The sequence below is a fragment of the Perca fluviatilis genome, chromosome 5, assembly GCF_010015445.1.
Source record: "Perca fluviatilis chromosome 5, GENO_Pfluv_1.0, whole genome shotgun sequence".
NCBI lineage: Eukaryota > Metazoa > Chordata > Actinopteri > Perciformes > Percidae > Perca > Perca fluviatilis.
The window spans coordinates 21258179-21277765 of record NC_053116.1 but is presented as its reverse complement, the minus strand read 5'-3'; the positions used below and the strand labels follow the sequence as shown (position 1 = coordinate 21277765).

Sequence of the window (19587 nt, the reverse complement as noted above, 5' to 3'; positions counted from 1 at the left end):
CTAGTGATTGGCAAACAAGGAAATAGTGCACTGTCTATGATTGCAGACATAGACAGTAGCCTGTATAAGATTGCAACCACCACCAACTGGTATGGAGTGAAAGATCCGCTCAACCAAGTATTTCAATTAGGACAACTATATGATCAGATTTTATTTTTTTTATACTACGCTCTGAGTGACTATATTTTAAGCTAATCAGTAATGAGATTGAATCTGAGTAAGGTCCTGCTACATGTATAGCTAGCTATGTAGTTTGTGTTAGTTAACAACGTTACCTGCTAACATCCAGAATCGAAGAACCAAGATTTGATGCTCTCTGTTTTAAAACAGCTTAAGTGCACACGTTAAGAAAAACTGAGAACTTATTTAACAATCACTAAATTAAGCTGGAAGCTAATATAGGCTACTGTGAAAACAAAAAAGACAGTACGGTCAATAGTGTGGCTTAGTTTAGTTCTGTTATTCTGTTTCTGTATTTAGGTCCAGTTGTACCTAGCTTTTAGTCTTTTTTAAGTTGAGATTGCTCTGCTAATTTAACAATTCTACTGGGGAAATTGTAGTCTCGGCCTTATGTTCAGAATTGAATTCAGGAAATATTTTTAGTCAATCCAAATTATAAATAAAAAAGTGTTCACTGATATGCTACAGGATTTTAAGAAAGGTAATATTGCCTACCTTTCAGTTAAGTTTTTATTTATGTATTATTAGTATTTTATTTTTGCTTCCGTTTTTATTTTAATTATTCTTTTTTATATGTTGCTGTAGGCCTACATTTATGTCCTGATAAGAATATACCGCCTTAATGAGAGTGAAGACAGAACTTGTTATATCTTAGTATGATGCCGAACTGTTTTTATGCTGTTTAAAAAAAAGTTAATGGAAAAAAAACGCTCCATTGTCCTGAGTAGGAACCGAACTGATTCAGGTAACGTTAACCGTTCTTTAGTGTTATCATCTGCTTATTTTAGCTAGCTAGCTAGCTAAGAAAACATTAGCAATTTGTCTTCCTTTGTAGCCTATGTGTTTGCTTTATACTTTATTTATCGTAACAGGTGGGTTGATATTGCATTACACATATCCAGAAGTTTGTTTTGTTTGAATAAGCCAATTTAAAGTTTGTAATTCGACACTAATTCCACTAGATGGCAGCCGTTAATAATCAGCAAAGCTTGACACTGACTTGGTTTGCTACAAACTATCATTGGTGATGATGAAACTATGATGCACAGTAGCTAAAAACACACAAAAGACTGCCACACAAGGCCACATATGTGTTTAGCTTATCTACTGCAGATACTTGTTTCCTCACACTTGACATGAAGGTTAATTTCGTGACTACTGGGATTTGGGTGATTTTGTAACATTTGATGTCTGTTTATAAAACCTGAAAGTTGTTCATTTTGAAATGTGGACTTAAACTCCCTTGGGTGTGAGGAAAGTTGTATGGGCTCATCAGTTAGCATTATTGTCTTGAAGATGTTGGGTTTACCAGCTGGGCTAACTGAGGTGTGTTCGTGTGGGGCACTCTTTCCTCGAAACAAACTTATAAACAGATAGAATAGGTCAAAAGCACAGGTTGAATTTCCCCCAGTGGATAAGTAATCTCATATCCTTATCATTTCTATTCCTGGGGAGCATGTCAGGTTCTGTACAACCTTGAAGATGAAGGCGAAGAAGGAAGGTTCTTCAGTCCACTATAAACAAGGAAGGAGATCCTTAAAGAAATCTCCAGACTCCTGCAGTGCAAAAGCAGGTGAGCACCCACACACCTTTGTACCTGAACTAATGTGCAGACAAAACAGTGTACAATTCACTAGACCTACATCTGCCTAGCACCCCACAGTTCTTCATGAGCCACCTCATTCATCTATTTTCCAAAAAGTGAATCAAGCTGAAATCCAATATAACTTGTTTATGTCCCAGAGGATTTTCGAAGGAAATCTTTTGGCTGCTAGATAAATGTGTCGCTGGTAGCCAATCAAAATCAGAACAATTATTCAATCAAGCTAACACACCCATTTGTCTTTTAGATGATCCAGATGCCAGAAAAATGTATGACTAGCAGCCAAGCAAAACAAAGATGTCTCCCAGTCCCCAAATACTTGCAGTTCAGAGAAGCTGCTTACTGCAGCTGTACCCTGACATGTGATATTAATTAATGTATGTATTGTGCCATTTAAATTATACAAACAATGTGTTTGGCAATGTTGAGAGTTCAGTACTCTTTTGTGATTTGTTGATGGCTGTAGCATCCCAAATGATGACATTTACAGAGCAATTTTCCTTATTTAACTTTTCACTTTGGACACTGCTCATGTCAACAACATGCAGCATTTAATGTCACTCCGTAGCTAACCCAGCTCATGTATTATGCTCACACAATATTAATTTAGGGTCCAGAAGGAACGTTTTAGGGTGCAAAATGTACTGAAAGGCTGCTGGCACAGTTTGTAGGACAGCTCTGGCTCTGGAAGCGATTAGCCCTCAAAGCTTGGGTGAGTATATTGCAGAGAGACAAGGGTGGGTGGGAGCAGTATTGTGTGTGTGAGTGTGACATGGAGAAAGAACTTGTGTGTGTTTTGAGATGGGAGAGGCAGATTGGGGCAGTTCTGTTATGCAAGCAGTTCTCAGTATGCATGTAGATTGGAAGATGTGTGGCTCCTGTGGTTGGCTGTCACCTGTGTCACTGCCTTTAAAAAAAAACAGTTGCCAAGAGAAATGTCTTCTTTACAGGCTTTGACTGCCAGATGCAGGGGATAATGGATAAAACTGCAGAAGGAAAGATGGAGAGGTGTGTGCAGCCAGCCACACAGACATGCAAGTGAGCGCTCACACGCACATATTAGCACACACACACACACACACACACACACACACACACACACACACACACACACACACACACACACACACACACACACACAGGGGAAGTATTGGGCCTAGTAAGTCATGTCACACTAAGTTGCCATGAATGAGCATATGATTTGAGCTTGCTTACAGATTCCAGAGGTGCCACATTCTGTGGATGTGTGCAGGACACATTAGGGGGGAATAGTTGTGTGTGTCTGTGCAGCTGTGAACCAACACATGGGGCGCCAGCGTGTGAATGTGTTAGTGTGTCTGCGAGCAGGATAGCCAGTGACACAGGAATGTGTCATAGTTCCTGCAAGCCACTCAGCTCCTAAACTGCAGCAAATAAACATTCCTCTACTGCTGTGTCAGTGCTGAGCCCTCGCCCACTGTCGCTGTAAAACACAGCTTGTAATTAAAACCAAAAACTGAGCATTTCTCCTTTTGTTTCCAACAGTATTACTAGATTACAGATAATAGCCACATGCGTTCAGACATTTCTCAGTACTGTTTATCGACCCAAAGATGGCATGTTGTGGTCCAGATGATGTCAAGGTGGGCCAACTGATAATAAAACCATCACAATCCTCTGTATTGGTTGGTACAGTGCTGTGGTTAGTCATATTTCACTGTGTAGCCCAAATGATCTCACATGTATGCAAGTAAAACAGTACTGTACAAAAACATTATACATTTGGCAGTTTGAGGTAGATTTGGATAAAGATAAGTGTTAACATTCAATATAGCCAGACACATATTGCTGTAATTTATCAATGCATGCTTCATCCCTGCTGACAGGTGAAATAATGTGCAGTCTTATGTTGTGTCACATAGATTCCACCACAGTTTGTGCTCATATTTTAGGTGGATCTCAGAGCTGAAACGCTGCCGTGCTGTACCCATACATTGTCAGATGTCTGTAAACATATTCCACTGTTGGTTGTCCTTGCCCAACGTCTTTCCCTGTCATTACCGCTCTGTTTACAGGAGGACTAACAGTGTTTGCTAGCATACGATCTCCCCCAGAATATACAGTGGTTTAAAGTCGCACTCTGACGCACAGTTTTCCACCTAAAACACTTAATCCCTGTGGAACCGATTTTGACATGCCACTTTATCTGTTTGTTGTCTCTTGTCTGGTCTTGCCAGGTTAACCATTCACAGATGTGTGATTGGGGATTTAACCTTTTCTTGTTGAATAACCGCTGCCTGTGCATTTACATTTTTTGGTCAAACAGTACTTAGAGCTGACCATTCAGTATGTGCAATAGACTGAAGACCACAAGATATTAAATTAGAGGTGATGTTTCACGTGAGGTGTTTATCTCAGCAGTCTTGAGGTTAAAAAAAGTATTTAATATCCACACAAAAATGGGCCAACAGAGAAAAGGGCCATGAAGCCAAGACAATCGAGAGGTCATGCTGTGTATGTGTAGAGGGCGTGGGGTGTTGATAACTCAAAATATATTATCACCCCATGCCTATTCACTCACGCCTGTCACAGGGGGCTCCTATTCACAACATCTTTATACACATGTGTAGAGTGTTGGCATGTCACGCAAAAACACTGCAAAGTTATATCCCTCCCACCTTTACTGCAGGGCTTGCTCTCCATCTCGCTCCACAGGGGCACAGAGCCTGACCACAGACATACTGATTGCTCACCATGGTCGAGTGGTCTGTCCACATTCCCACCCTGTGCAGAAAACCCAACAACGGAAAACAGTGGTTTGAGAGTGTCTGGAGGTTTGTGGACAGCCGCGAGTGTCCGCCGTGTCTCTCCTAAATCTCTGTGTCTCTCCTAAATCTATCCTCCTCTCATCCCCTTTCGACTGCCCTGCTGCATACCCCGGGAACATGGAAACAGTTGATGGCAGACCCAAACTGATGTGTGTGGAATGTTTTGGACTTGAAGCGAGAGGATAAAAAAAAGAGAGCACACTTGAATGCGTGTATGCGTGCTGATGAATGTAACCTTCCCTCTCTCCTGTGTGTGACAGGTTGTGGCAGGCCAGTAGATGATGAAGCGATGGAGATGTTAGGAGGCCATGGCCATTGTGATGCTGGGTGGCTGTTACTCTGGAACTGCCATCTGCCGAAAAGGTCAGTTGCTAGGGGACGATTCTCCTGGACCGTGTCTGCCTCCCAGCTGCCATCCACACACCCACACGCACTGGCTTGGGTATGTACACAAACTGCACACACACGTACACAATCGCACACTTACGCTCTTTTCATTCTTTCAAGTCTGAATTGAATTTGAGTAAATTTGATCCACCATATTAACCGCTATTAATCCGCTTTTATAGTTTTCTGTAACTTTAGGTGAGGTTCAGTTGATTATAATTAATTTATGTAATATGTGTGTGATGAGGCTGTAAACGCAGATCTTATTACATAACAGCCCTGTGGTCACTTAATGGCACCAAACAAATGCTTCTGATTATTACATGAGCAGTGTAAGGGTTTTCCCATTATAACAATGCCCTAATTAATTGAACCTGGCACAATTAAATGCTGGGATTACAATGAAATTTTGAGGCCCAACGGAAATCAAATCAGTATTGTGCGCCAGATCCAAGCCATGCCACATTGTCCATCCCAACCACAGTGAGCAGTCTATCATTCAGTGCGGTGACCCAAACCCAATTCAAAATTCCTTATCATACGCCCTTCAAATGAAAGCCAACTCCACCCAACGGGCAAACATTTATCCACAATTTAGCAGGAATTTTAATATGAAGCTGCTGTGCTTTCAGTATGCCGTATCATCTTCTCTGTATGTTCTGTGGGGATTGACCTAATTATTGTAGGGAGCACAATGTGGGTAAGTGAAAACTGTTTCCTTTCTTACTTTTTTTTTAAAGTGACACTCTTACTCTCAGGTCAAATGCAGGCAGTGTGGCTGTATTTCTTAGTGTCAACGAACTTACGTAACCCTGTACCCCTGCTATGTTGCTCCTGAAGTTAAGGATCCTAAAAAGACACCACCAGAAAGCTGATAAAATGGGAAAGAGACAAAGTAAATGTTGCATAAATGTTGTACTAACAATGTGATACAAGCCGCAACTGGATGTCAATGTGTTATTATCTTAAGATATTGGCAATACAGTAATTGACAGGATTTTGTGGCATCTCAATTTCTTTTTTTATTTGTTCCTCAAGTCACACTTTCTTGCTCCGCCCCCCCTCCCCCTCACCCCCCCCCTCCCCTTCACGCCCTCACCTCCAGCCTGCGCTTCTCCACCAGCCTTCCAGAGAGAGTGACTTATGTATTGGAGCTGTTGTTTTTGTTTGTGCCCTTCTCACCATGGCTGCCTGCTTGCCGCCTGGCAGCCCCGTGTGTCAAAGGTGGCTGCAGCAGAACAGACTGTGGGAACAGCCGGTTAGCCTCCCCTGGTCCCCTGCTCCCCAACCAGAGGGGCAGCCATCAATCCAGCACTCCCCCTGCCCCTGCACACACAAAATGCCCAACCAAACACACACTCACACAAAAAAGCCTACAACGCTCACACCCTCTCCCAATAATCCTCGGAAGCAATTTCATCTCGACTCGGGTGGCGGCCCATTGTCGCCAGCCCCTTCAATCTTTCCTTATTAACTCTCGCTTTGTCCTGCATCCGAGCTTCTGGACTCATCTCTCCTACATTCCGATCGGTGCTGCTCCCAGCACTCCCAGGCAACCTCCATTCGCTAATCCCACTGCCTCCCCCACCAGCAGCCCCACCCCAAGGAACTCTTACTGCTTTTTTCCCCCCAACCTGCCGATCACCTACTTGAGAGTAAGGTAGGGGTATTCACTCCATGGGTTTTCTGAAGGCAGAGCGTGAAGGCGGGGTGGGTGAGGGAGGGGGCGGCCACAAAGTGACTCCAGCCCAGACAATTAGAACAATGAGCTGGGCCTGTAGGGGGCTAACTCGCTGCGTCACGCCTGGACGGTGGGGTATTTTGTCAGTTTAATGAATTGTCCGTCAGGCCATGGCCACATCGCAGGCTGCGCAGAGAGAGGCCAGCAGGGACCCAGACACTAAGTCGGTATTTATTACACTGCCTTTGTCACTAATTGAGCTAATTATCACTGACTCCTCAGCACTCCCACAGGCAGCACCCCCTCCACTCACTCTCTCTACCAACTCTCCCACCTCACTCTCACGCCTGGGATTTGAACTCTGCCTTCCCTCTTCTTTTCTTAAATCTGACTGCCACTTCTCTTTTTTTTGTTTCTTTCTGTGTATCCATGATCTCCTATTAATTCTCTCTCGAGGCCAGGGTTGTATCCTTTTCACATTTGTGAGCTTTTGCTTTCTCCCGACTTTTTCTCTATCTGCTTTTCTTTATATCATATTTTAAGCCAAATCATGCGCATTGTCAATATTAGTGTTTTGGAGCAGTCAGTTGTGTTACTCTGTTATCAATATACATTTTTAGTCCTCATCTTTTTGTTTTGATTGGCTGTCCACCCTCCTGTGATCCCATCATTTGCAGTATTTTGATGCAGTTAGCTCGGTTTTGTTATTTTGATCCTCTTAATCCCCCTAGGTCTATAGATTTCAACTGTCTTTGAGATGCTGACCAATCCCTTTTTATTACTTAACTTCTTGCCCCTTGTTTTCCCTCACTTTTTTTCATCAAGACTGTAATTCAGAAAATGTCTCATCTCTGTCCTTGGTCCTATGTCACCCTGTCTGCCCTTACAGCTACAACTTTGTTGCTCTGTTAATAGGACCTTTGTATCTTTGGGTGTGTGTTGGTGACCTTACTGTGCTCTATCTGGATGACCCTGGCTGCTCCTGTGCTGTGGTGGGCTAAGGAGAAAGTGCAAAGCTTTCCAGACTCCTGTGGTTAGTCAGGTTGCCAGGGGCTGGGGGAGACTCTAGGTTTTCATTATTTGTCATGCTATTTCTTTTATTTCTTTCCGACATTAAGCAAATGAAGCACAGCATTCAATGCAGTAAAATCCTATACTGTATAAAATAAGGTATGTGGCTAGATAAGCAGGGGCCGCCTCTTGTGGTTGGGAGCACAGATGCAGAGATGTTTTGTGAGCCGGAGAAAGAGGCTGCTTTGGTGGTGGTAATAGGATTAAGCAAAGGACACCCAGGGACAGGCTTATATGTTCACTTGGTTGGTTGTCAAAACTATCTCAAACACAGACTACAACAGACATAATAGCATCTTTTGACACATTCAGGAGGGCAACTTAATTGAAAATATAGACTTTATTGTTCTATCATACAATACAAAACCAACTGGAGCCTAAATCTGTTGATTAAAATCTACAAAAAAAGTCTTCTCTTACATCTCTCTATTACAGTATAAAAATCCTCAGAAATAAATATTTTGTATTTACACTAATAAAAAAAAAAGGTAAATATTCAGTGCATGAACACAAGTGTTTTTACAGGAAACAAGCAAAGACGTGATAATGTTCTGTTTCTAGTAAGAGTTGGTTTTGTGTCAGCTACATTACACCAAAATAGAAAAAGGCATAAGACCAAAACATCTCCCGACTTGACACTAATGATGGCATATTCTCCAGCCACTGACAGGTGCATATCATTCAGCAAACTTACAAATTACGTCATTATAAATATATTCATATATTTTAGTATTTACAGCATTTTGGTTCTCATAGCTGATATACAGAATGATCTCTTCTGCAGAGGCTGTTTTCTTTAAAATAAAATGAGTATCTGCTTTTTACAGCCGAGCATGAATTAATACACATAAGCCTACTTTAAACCTGGACCACATTTAATGCTACACTCATATATTAATAGGAACTTCGTGTCTTTTTGTTTCCTCAATGTATGTCTCAGAATAGCATTAGTTTTCATTTTGAGAGCATGGTGAGATTCTGCAGGTTTTAATTGACCCCATCAGATTTGCCAAACTACATTTAGTCATGCCATGATATTCAGTGTATTGATAATACATTCAAATTACATTGCCTCAGTAAGATTTGTTCAGTCAGTTTCTATTTTCCTTGGCACCGGCCCCAGTGATGTAACATCAGGACCATCCTGTGGTAAGTCAGAGTGGCAAATCAGGGTTGAGGTGTATTCAACTCTAGAGAAATCTAAATAAAAAGGGCAAATGTGGTGAGGAAATTATAAGTGGTTGGGCTGCATCCAGGGCCTAAGTACACAAGTTGGGAACAGACTGCCCATCCCTGGAGATAAACTTAACACAGTTTCATGTGAGAGAAGCCAAACTTCAGCAAAAGAAAACAAAACATTTTTTTTTTTTTTAAATAGCTCCCCTCTTGCTTGAGGTCTTCACCAGTTTATGGGAGCACATGTTTGTGGCTCTCTGGCCACAAAAAAAACTTAAAAAAATTATGTCCAGTTTTTTCCGTTTTAAGAAAAAAAAAAAAAAAAAATTTAGTGGTTTTTTTTTTTTTTTTTTTTTTTTCATTTCTTTTTTTCTTTTTTTTTTTTTTTTTTTACTCAAAAAAAAAAAATTAAAAAGATTTTTTTTTTTTTTTTTTTTTTTTTATTTTTTTTTTTTTTTTTTTTTTTTTAAAAAAAAAAAAAAAACACCTAAAACCCTTTTTTTTTTTTTTTTTTTTTTTTCTTTTTTTTTTTTTTTTTTTTTTTTTTTTTTTCACTCTCCCCCTTTTTTTCTTTCAACAAAAACAACAAAACCCCCACATCCTTTTTTTTTTTTTAAGAAGTTCTTTGCCTTTCATATATGCCTAAATATTCACTTGGTGTCCACCTGTGATCATAGACACTGGTGTAACGTTCGTGTACTGGTGCAGTTCAAGCAGCTGACATGACAGCACCAGTGGAAGGTGCAGTGGCAACGTTCAGTCACACTCTCAGTCCAGGTCTTAAACCCACGTCCACAGCAGAGCAGCTCACATCCATCCAGGCCTGGGGAAGAGCTGTTGCATGTTCTCCCAGAAGTTCCCAAAGTGCCCGTTTTGCCATTGTAGGAGCAGAAGTTTGGTGATTTCTCAAAATAGACCAGGTCCATGGCAGATGGGGGTTTGTGTGCCGGGTTTTCAGGCTCCAGATGTCGGGGGTCAGCTCTGTGAGAGGCACGGTTGCTTCCCTTGTTGGCATAGATAACTCTGGATGCACCATCAAACCGGTCCTTAAGGAAGTCTCCCACTGTGCGGAAGCTGGGCAGGCGCATCCAACAGGTGCGCACGGTGCAGGAGCCTGACATGCCATGGCACTTACACTCTTGACGCATCTCCGATGACACAGTCTGCCAAAAAGAAGACCAAAGGCTACTGATGAAATCTTAAACATTGGAAATCACAAATACATGTGAACCGCTTGGGAATTCTGACAAAAACAGGCAATTGTGGCATGTTTGAATATCAAATCCTTACCATTCTGCCAGCCTCATTGTTGTGTAGGTTGGTGAGGTAGCGCAGATCTCTGCCCCTCTCGCTGGAGTCCACAAACTCACGGCTGAACATCCGGCCAAAGTCTACATTGTCACTGCAGCCCCCCCAGTGCCAGTCTGGCCCTCCAGGACCTCTGCGGCGGTAATCGCATGTGCACGACTCAATGGCCCCTTCTGAACAGGAGCGAGCCACAGCGTGGGTCACCCCTGCACTGGTAATGGCAAATACAAATGCTGTCTCTCGGCAACCTGAAGAAACAACATCAAAACTTCCCAGTCAGAACCAATTCCAACCTTTTAGACTTGGCTTTGCCAATTTTTGGTCAAAATGGGAAAATATTTAGAGACAAAGGCTTTTAAATGTGTACAAGAGATTCCCTTACATCCTGGCCAAAATTGTCCAAGTAATGCCTGGTGAGAAAGACAAGAGAGGCTCACCACGATTGACAATTTTCCCAAAAACTGCTGGGCTGTGGGTGGTCGGGCAGTTCCAGCGGCGGTTGCGGAACTGCCACTTGCACTCCTTTATGGCAGTGTGCAGCCCAGCGGCGATGGCGTGCAAGATGCCAGGATTCTGCCGAATCAGCCGCCGTTGGCGACGACTCAGTAGGGCCAGGCTTGGGTCCAGGACCAACTGCACGTTTTTGGAATTGGTGAGGAGGTTGGATGAGGAGGCCACATTGACAATTCCCCTGGCACAACAGAAGAACAGAAATCAGAGTCAAGGAGCTGGCAGTTTATGCATAAGTGACCCTCTAAACTCTTAAACTGATCTGTCTTGTCTTGGCTGTCTTGGCATCTCATGAGTGTTGTGCCTTCTTAAAATTATAGTTCTAATTATGTACAACAGTGACACACTGTTTCAAGACAATGAGGAAAGTCTCTGAGTCAGAATGCAGATTTTCGGCTTGGCAAATAACATGACATTATATTTTTCTTACCGTTTATAAATCACTTGGGTCTGAACCAGAGACAATGACATGTCTGTTTCATTATTAGAACTTGTAACCATATTCTTCTGCTAAATATTAAGCATCTGTTATGCCCTGTAATAAGTGGCATACTCACAGGAAATCCTCCCTCACAGGTTTGCATCTGTGTTGTCCTGTTAACCATAATTCTCTTTTATTTTCTGTTAATTTTCTGTCTCATGTGATAAACCTTAGGAGAAGCTTAGGAGAAGTGGGCTACACTTTTAGATGAGTGTCCAATCTCACTTACAAATATGCCCATTCTGTCAAAAGGTCACAAGTCAACAAACATTAGGCCTTTAGGTTTATGGTGTAAATGTAAAATGCTCTCTACCAAAAATGTTAAAAACTCATATATTGTAGACTATGCTTTATGACAGGAGTAGCATATAACTTAAATAGTATTTAACTCAATGTGTGTTGACCCTCTGCCACATGATATCAGAAAACATTCTTTTATTTGGCTTTATAACCATTTGTGTCCAAATATTGCACCTGCGCTTCTCCAGTTGTATACACATTTCAGATCACTGAGCATGGCTTTAATGCACTCACTGTGGTGGTCAGGTTTCAGAACATTTCTAGTTTGAGTGTTTCAGTACACAGGCTTTATAATGTTCCACTTTATTTGCTGGCAATTTATGTGAGATTTCTGTGTCAACATTTTTTGATTAACTTGTAGTGTAATGGCTGTCTCTTCTGTTAAGCATTATTATCCGGAAAAGCGGGCCGGTTGGAGGGCTGACCCAGACAGTTGTGTATTGGCGAGGCCTGGGAACATTAATAATAGTGCCGTCTTTTGGATGTTTTCTTCATTCCAACAACTCCGCAGTGCCTTTTTTTTTTTTTTTTTTTTACTCCTATGTTTTCTTGGATTTCAGTTGACATTTTAAATATCTGAAAACGCCTGACGTTGTGCGCAAATACTGTCCATCTAATGACACCGCAAAACGACAAAATCTTTCGTTAAATCATTACCTCAACAAACCCAACCCACAGTTTATAGATTTTTAAACAAAAGCAAGACAACATGCCCACTGATGCAAACTACAGATCCTATTTTAGTTTTGTTTTCCATAACAAAATAATTAGCAGTTTTAGTTTTAGGTCGCTGAGACAGAGCAATGTACAGTAGTCTATTTGATCAACACGACCCTGGATAAGACCTCGAATGGGATTCCTTTCAGCTATGAAATAAATCCATATTTAATTTATCCCACATTGGACTGAAAAATGTTGTCTCGTGTTCAAACCACAAAGTCCAAATGACAGGGAAGCAGAGGGAGAGAGAGCGAGAGAGAGAGAGAGGAGAGAGAGAGAGGAGAGAGAGAGAATCAAATCTACCGCAAATAAAAGGTAAACCAAATGTAATTCGTTAATTTGTTAATTGTCTGCTGTAATTCCACTAAAAGGACAATACATAAAAAAATAAACCCCACAAGATTTAATATCATGCGGTTGCTCTTTTTTCAAAGGCTGAACAGAAGTTGTGAACGGTGCCAAAACTAACACATTATTTCGAGCATGCAGCATGGAATGTGGCAGCCCAATAAAACACCGTTCATACGGTAGTGCAGGATCTTCCCCGCTCGAACCAGCGTTAAATAGGAAGTTTTCAATACTAGGATGCTGCTGATAACTAAATGAATGTAGTAGGCTATCTGGGGAACTCACCACCACCGGCCGCTGTTGTTGACGGCCCCTGTGCCTGAGAGCGAAGACACCAGCAGGATGCAGGCGGCTTTCACCCCTAACAGCAGCGCCAGACTCCTCATCGTGTCTTCAAGTCAAGTCAAATAGGAGAAGGAAAAAAAATGTTAAATAGATTTAGCTCAGACCAAGTTATAGCCTAGTTCCAAATATCTTTGATTTATTCACTCCAGCACAGATATGCACATTTTATATTTTAAATAAACAATCGGCCTAAAAACAAGAAGAAATAGACTTCCCACAGTTTCCCCACATCTCAGTTGCTTACAACTGATTCCATATGATAATATGTTTTATTATGATACAAAATTAGCACCATCCACCAGCTAAATGCTAGTAAATTATGCAAGTGTCTGGTAAATTTGCTTTACTCACCAGACAGAAAAAAACAATGGAAATCTATTGCATGGCTGGTAAAATTTTAACATTGGCTGGTGGACAAAAAATGTTAATTTTGCACCCTGATTATAATCTAATGAATTATGGTCAAAATGCTGCAAGGTGTATATACTCACCACGCCACAGTCCGGTAAGAGGACTTGAAAGGTGAGAGAAGCAGACCGCCCTAATTGACTTAAATGGATCTTGAGTGGAGACAGGTTGCTAAATGATGTGAAGTGTCCAGGCAGGATGCTACTGCTGCTGCAGTCCTCTTCACTCTGTCTCTCTCAGTGATGCTCTGCACGGCGCATTGAACGCGTGGGACAGTCCCGAAGACTTGATCCCCTCGGTGACTGATAGGCAACACATTCTTCTCTTATTGAGCGCTACGAGGGGAATAAAAAAGGGATTTGCTGCTCTCATCTCCCTCTGTTTTTTTTCGGAGCCTTTTCAATAGGATTGGAGGGAGGGATAGTTAATGCTCTTCATAGGGCGCACAATGAATAAGGAAACACAACTGGGCAGAAAAAAAGAAAGGAAGAGAAAAAATAGGACAATCCAAAGAGTTGCGCATATTACTTGTGGAATCTCACGGTCATCACATAATCGATTCCCTGCAAATGTGTGCGGCTGAGAGTATTTTCCCACTGGCCATGCGCTTTCTTCCATCCAGTCTGGCAGAAAGAAGAAGTGCCCCTGAAGCAGTGATGTGTTGGTACAGATGCTGTGGGTGCGCCTGGTTTGGTGCTCCGTTGCTGCTCAAAGCTGGTGTCACGGTGCAATACAGTTACAGCGGAATATGAGCCATCTAAAACTGCCCTTTTTTTACCCGGTGGTTGGATTAGCCTACACCCTAACCGCATCTCCTCCTCCTTTCTCCAAAAGCGCTCCCAAAATGTGCAGTGACTAAGGACATTTCTGTTCACTTTTTACACTAATCCCTTTTAAAAACATCGTTTTACATTATGACACCAACTATTAATTAAAACCTTTTATGAGGGTCTCGTAAGTGCCTATATTTAGATCATTTAGATCAGACCCAATAAACAAAACTGTTATCACCAGTCTCAATTGCTCAAGACCCGCGCGCACACGCACCTCGTAACTTGCACGTAGCAAGACGAAATAAGATCATAGTTGTCATATAACTCACACTGCCTGCTGGGCTACTTAAATGTTTTTTCGAGCGCCGGAGAGCTGAAATACGGCCTCCAATCAGAAGTTTGATGTATGATAAACCAGGAAAAGAGGGGACGAGTAAGAATAAAAAACATTCCAAACATCTGGCCTGCAGACCTCCCTCGACGCACATGTAGCCCAGTGTAATCACAGCTTGAGCCACTTTGCGGCATCTCCATCTAACCCCAGACTAGAAGCAGGCTTCACTGTCCCCAAACCTCTCCATGTTGGTTCATGGGTGAATGTTTCATTATGTGACATGTATCTGCCAATTTGCATGTTCCACATTAGTCACTGCAGAGGTTGTATCTTGAATAATCCCCCCATATTCTCCATCTCTCTCTCTCTCTCTCTCTCTCTCTCTCTCTCTCTCTCTCTCTCTCTCTCTCTCTCTCTCTCTATCTCTCCCTCAGATGACAGTAAAAGGAAGTGGGCTTTTGTAAAAAGGATTTAATGACAGCCATCCTACGTTTATACTCCAGCCTTATATGAAGGTGCTCAAACGAGTTTCCTGGAGCAGTCATGCGACACCGAGCAGATTAGAGCTTCAATCCGGATAAAGGGGGCCTTTTATATACAAATCAACTTCAAATCACTTTTTAAGCCACTTAGATATACACGCCAAGGCAGAATGCTAATGCACTTTTCATTGCTGCAGCTTAGGGAATGGAAGGAGATTAGATGAATTGGTGTCACTATGCGAACCGTGTTCGAGGGGGGTTTTAACTTAATTTTATGAAAGTAAAGCACATGCACCTTCTCGATTCAAACAGCAGTGTCTCTTATTATAAGTCCGATTTGAGAAAACATTTGTGTGATTATTAGCTGTCTCACTATATGAGTGATTGAACTGTTGATTCAGCAGCAGAGATTGTTTAAGATGCTTAATTTGGATAAATATGTTAATTGATTGGATGCGAGCTGCCGCAGCACAACGTTCTAACAGAAGACCTGCGTATCTTGTTTCATTGGCCTGGTCATTATTGTGCATGAAAAACGAATTTGAATAGATAATTGAGATGTTGTTTGGTAGTCTTCAATAAGCATAAGATGTATTTAAAAGCCATCATGGCCCTACGTACTATAACGCATTTTGTTGGAGCATGACGCCATAATGTGATTAATAATCACACAAAAAATCCGAGCTGTCACTGCCGTAATTTATGTAGTCTATATAATTTTATACTCTGAAATAAAGACTTTGGAGTGACAAAGTGAAGTTGTTTCAAACACAACAATGAGGAACAGCCGCTCTGATGGAGGTGGGAGGAAGGGGGAGCACATGCCTAAAACAGTATTGTTGGAGGGTCTGTTAGCGGAGCCGCCTGCCTGCTGCTGCCTCCCTGTCGTACAGTGGAACCAGCAGCTCTCCCCTCCCCCCCATTCATCATTTAACTCATCCCTTTTATGACAAAATCTTCTTTGACGTTACATATTTCATTTTACCGAGCGTTTCTTTGTTCTTTCTCTCCAAAAATGGAAGTCTCTCCTACACAATCCACCGACCCACCAATAAAAAAGCAAGTCTGAATACATTCATATTTCTATAGCCTATTAAATAGCCTAAATAGGAATCCAGTATTTTAGCGCACGGCTTGTGGTGCGCATACAAGTTTGGAGAAGTCATTTTACGCTTGGACGAGTGATCACACTCTCAAATGATAAAATGATCAACTGGTGATCCAACTTTCTTGTTGTCCAATATTTTGCAAACAGCCGCCTGTGGAGGCATCTCCCCTCCCCTCTCTCCCCCCTCCCGTTTACTCTCGCCCCCGAGCTCCTCTGTTCTCCGTCTTCACTCTTCGGTTTGGCGGTGCATCGATAATACTCCACTCTTCTCCTTTTTTGATATTCTTATTCAATACAGGACTTTATTACCAGTGTTTTAATGTCACGTCGCGAAAGACGCTTAACAAAATGGAGCTATCAAACAAACTCCGTTGGGACCAATTCCTGATTTTGGCAGCAGCACTTATGTCACCTGCATTAACGTGAGTGCACTTGAGAGCGCCAGGAGAGTTGATGTTACATGCGGGTTCTTGCTACATGGAATTCGGCAAGAATTGAGGGAAGTTACTGTGTATGACTGTATGATTGAAACGAATATTTAACATATTTAGTTAAAAAGTGAAACATCTGACTTTGATTTCATTTGTGTAATATTGAAGCATTTGAATCAATGTATGTTTTTTAGATGTGTAGCCTATTCCAGAATTAACAATCCCACTATTGTTAATTCTCCATAAAATGTATTTGGCAAGTACGCTCCGCTTTCAGGACTTCACTGCTGGATGATCTGTTTAGAATTATATTTGTCCCTTAAGCATCATCTGGAGAAACTCTGTAGTAAATACTTGTGCAATTAATTAACACGTGTTATTGCTGTGTGTGTCTGGGAAAGCCCTTAGAGATGAGATACATTTTTTAGTATATCCATCTTAAATCTCCATGATTTTGTATTTTCGTATCCAAAACATCTTTCCATTGCCAAAATACTTCTCTGGATTTGACTAATGAACTCCTGACCAGCTCTAATGACCCCCCCCAAAAAACCTTTCTCTCTCCCTCTCTTTCTCTCTCTGCAGGGTGCTGTGTAATGATATCCTCAGCCTGAAGGTGGCAGGAGATCCAGTGCTAACCCCTAACTCAGTGTGCCTGAGGTTGGCAGGCCTCAGTAAACGTCAGATGCGGATGTGTGTGCGGAGCCCCGATGTGACGGCCTCCGCTCTGCAGGGCATCCAGGTGGCCATTCACGAATGCCAGCACCAGCTCCGGGACCAGCGCTGGAACTGCTCCTCACTGGAGGGCCTTGGCAAGCTTCCCCACCACAACACCATCCTCAACAGGGGTGAGAGCCTGAGGCAAGCTAATCATGGTCAAAATGTGACCTGGGATTATGGGGGTGGGTGGAGGTGTAGGTATGTATAAGAGTAGGGATTGTTCTGCACAGAGACGCAGGACTGTTTATCATTTTCAACTCACTGAGTGTGTACTGTATCTCCTGCTCCCAGGTTTTCGCGAGAGTGCCCTCTCTCTGGCCTTGTTGGCAGCGGGTGTGGCTCACTCTGTGGCCTCGGCCTGCAGCATGGGCAAGCTGCGGGGGTGTGGCTGCGAGGCCAAGCGTCGCCAGGACGATGACAAGATCCGGCTGAAACTCACACAGCTGCAGCTGCAGACCCTGCAGAAGGGTGGAGTAGGCCTCAGCATGACACGGTCATTACCCTCAGAGCTAAACGGTCACCATGGCGACCTGCCCGCTAGCCTGCGCTCTACCCACCCCTCCGCCCCGCTCAAGCCTTTACCAGATGAGCTTAGCTCCATGCAGGAGACATGGGAGTGGGGGGGCTGCAGTCATGACGTCCGCTTTGGGGACCGTTTTTCCAGGGACTGGCTGGACTCCCGCGGGTCTCCAAGAGACATCCACGCTCGCATGAGGATACACAACAACCGGGTGGGACGACAAGTGAGTAATGTACTTATCCACTGTGTTCTTAATGTTGCTCTGATAGCAGTCTCACTCCTCACTGGCATATATCCTCATCAAGGTTGCATTTCTGATTTGTTACATCATTTACATTTCTCTACACAGATAGTGACTGACAACATGAAGAGGAAGTGCAAGTGTCATGGCACATCAGGGAGCTGTCAGTTTAAGACCTGCTGGCATGTGTCTCCAGAGTTCAGGGTTGTGGGTTCTCTACTCAAGGAAAAGTTCCTGTCAGCCATCTTTGTCAACTCTCAGAACAAGAACAATGGGGTTTTCAACCCTCGAACGGGAAACGGCGCCAGCGGGAGCACAGGGGGACTCAATGGAGGCCGCCGTCGAACCATGTCCAGAGAGCTGGTGTACTTTGAGAAGTCTCCTGATTTCTGTGAGCGTGATGCGTCCGTAGACTCTCCGGGTACACAAGGACGCATCTGCAACAAAACCAGCTACAGCACAGACAGCTGCGGCTCGCTGTGCTGCGGCCGTGGACACAACATCCTGAAACAGACACGCAGCGAGCGCTGCAATTGCAGGTTCCACTGGTGTTGCTACGTGCTGTGCGAGGAGTGTCGTCTCACAGAGTGGGTCAATGTGTGCAAGTAGATTCCAGTTCTCCCAGTCCCAGCTGCCTTTACCCATCCAGAACTCAGGATGGCGAGCCTGTCCCTTCGCCCACTCCTTTTGTCCGAGCGTTTGTTTTGCTCCTTGTGTAACTGTCCCAAAAATCGGTTTATACCCCCCTTTCCTTTTTTTTGGTCCATCATCTGGGATCTATTTTCTCTTTGTAGCCACTGTTATTCTCAAAATGCCAAGTCAGAGATTGAAGAGGTGACTCATGTCATTTGTCTTGCCATGGTCTGTTTAGACCATGCCCTCTCAGCCATGAAAAAAGCCTATACCCAATCTTTTCTATCCCACAAAAAAAAGAAGAGTAACAGCAGAGAAGCATTTCTATTTCAATGTCTACATGCTGACTCATCTCATTGTACAGTAGTTCTGCTTTTTAATGTGTTCATGTATATTTGTAAATGTATTATTATTAATATTATTATTGTGTTGGAGCCTGTCTCTTTGGTTCTAGTTACTGACAGACTTGTGCTGTTAGACAACAAAGTCTTAGCGCAATTTATCTCACATTCAACTGGGCTCTTCTAATGATCTCCAAGATATTTTCTCAATTTGTATATTTTGCACCTGTGACTCGGACAGAGCAACAGTACTTATTTTGGGGTCGGTCACAAAATCTTGGGTTTTACTAATAGAAGAAGACAAGATAAGGGACAGTGTTTTTTTGTGGTATATGAAGGACTGATATATCAGGATAGAAAGCACATAAGCTTATTAAACTTGTATAGTTGTAAAACTCAAGATGGGAAAGTTTTGGAGACAAAATAAGTCTTTGAATTTCTTACGCTGAACAACTAATCATTCAGATTTATTTAAACCATTGTAACAATACTAATTTCATGGGAGTGGTCACTAGTGGTGATGTGTTTCATGAATATAACTGTGATGTGATGTGATGTGTGTCACCTTTCCTATGAAATCATGACTCAACTCTTTTATTCTGTGCTTGCTTTTGTCTTTTGTTTGATTTCATAAGTCCAAACACTCCATAGATTCTTCCCACATGTAGTACATGTCAAA

At 42.5% G+C, this 19587-nt stretch overlaps 2 protein-coding genes across 10 annotated transcripts; one reads left to right on the top strand and one right to left on the bottom strand.

The window, feature by feature from the left end:
- Positions 1-30: 30 nt before the first annotated feature.
- Positions 31-19505, top strand: wnt10b (wingless-type MMTV integration site family, member 10b). 9 transcript variants are annotated; one of them, XM_039801055.1, is made up of 9 exons: positions 31-661; positions 766-1753; positions 2031-2160; positions 2394-2495; positions 2734-2821; positions 4851-5032; positions 17039-17301; positions 17465-17916; positions 18043-19505. In XM_039801055.1, the coding sequence occupies exons 6-9, from the start codon at positions 4899-4901 to the stop codon at positions 18541-18543; spliced, it is 1350 nt and encodes a 449-aa protein (XP_039656989.1). In that variant the 5' UTR covers positions 31-661; positions 766-1753; positions 2031-2160; positions 2394-2495; positions 2734-2821; positions 4851-4898; the 3' UTR covers positions 18544-19505. The 9 variants fall into 9 exon arrangements, with proteins under 9 accessions (XP_039656989.1, XP_039656996.1, XP_039656992.1 ...); XM_039801062.1 differs by having other exon boundaries at positions 31-1753; positions 2734-2791; positions 4851-4953; XM_039801058.1 differs by having other exon boundaries at positions 31-1753; positions 2734-2791.
- wnt1 (wingless-type MMTV integration site family, member 1) lies at positions 9520-14718 on the bottom strand. Its single transcript, XM_039801064.1, has 5 exons — positions 13409-14718; positions 12858-12963; positions 10651-10904; positions 10196-10461; positions 9520-10068 (listed from the first exon to the last, which is right to left on the bottom strand). The coding sequence occupies exons 2-5, from the start codon at positions 12956-12958 to the stop codon at positions 9577-9579; spliced, it is 1113 nt and encodes a 370-aa protein (XP_039656998.1). The 5' UTR covers positions 12959-12963; positions 13409-14718; the 3' UTR covers positions 9520-9576.
- Positions 19506-19587: the final 82 nt, after the last annotated feature.

Excerpts from the sequence above, each read along its gene's own strand:
- wnt10b (XM_039801055.1), top strand. The coding sequence starts at position 4,899 with ATGGCCATTGTGATGCTGGGTGGCTGTTACTCTGGAACTGCCATCTGC. Across the intron at positions 5,033-17,038 it reads ACCCACACGCACTGGCTTGG|GGTGCTGTGTAATGATATCC; the intron begins GTATGTACACAA and ends CTCTCTCTGCAG. Across the intron at positions 17,302-17,464 it reads CAACACCATCCTCAACAGGG|GTTTTCGCGAGAGTGCCCTC; the intron begins GTGAGAGCCTGA and ends TCCTGCTCCCAG.
- wnt1 (XM_039801064.1), bottom strand. The coding sequence starts at position 12,958 with ATGAGGAGTCTGGCGCTGCTGTTAGGGGTGAAAGCCGCCTGCATCCTG. Across the intron at positions 10,905-12,857 it reads AACAACAGCGGCCGGTGGTG|GGGAATTGTCAATGTGGCCT; the intron begins GTGAGTTCCCCA and ends CTGTTGTGCCAG. Across the intron at positions 10,462-10,650 it reads TGGGAAAATTGTCAATCGTG|GTTGCCGAGAGACAGCATTT; the intron begins GTGAGCCTCTCT and ends TTGTTTCTTCAG.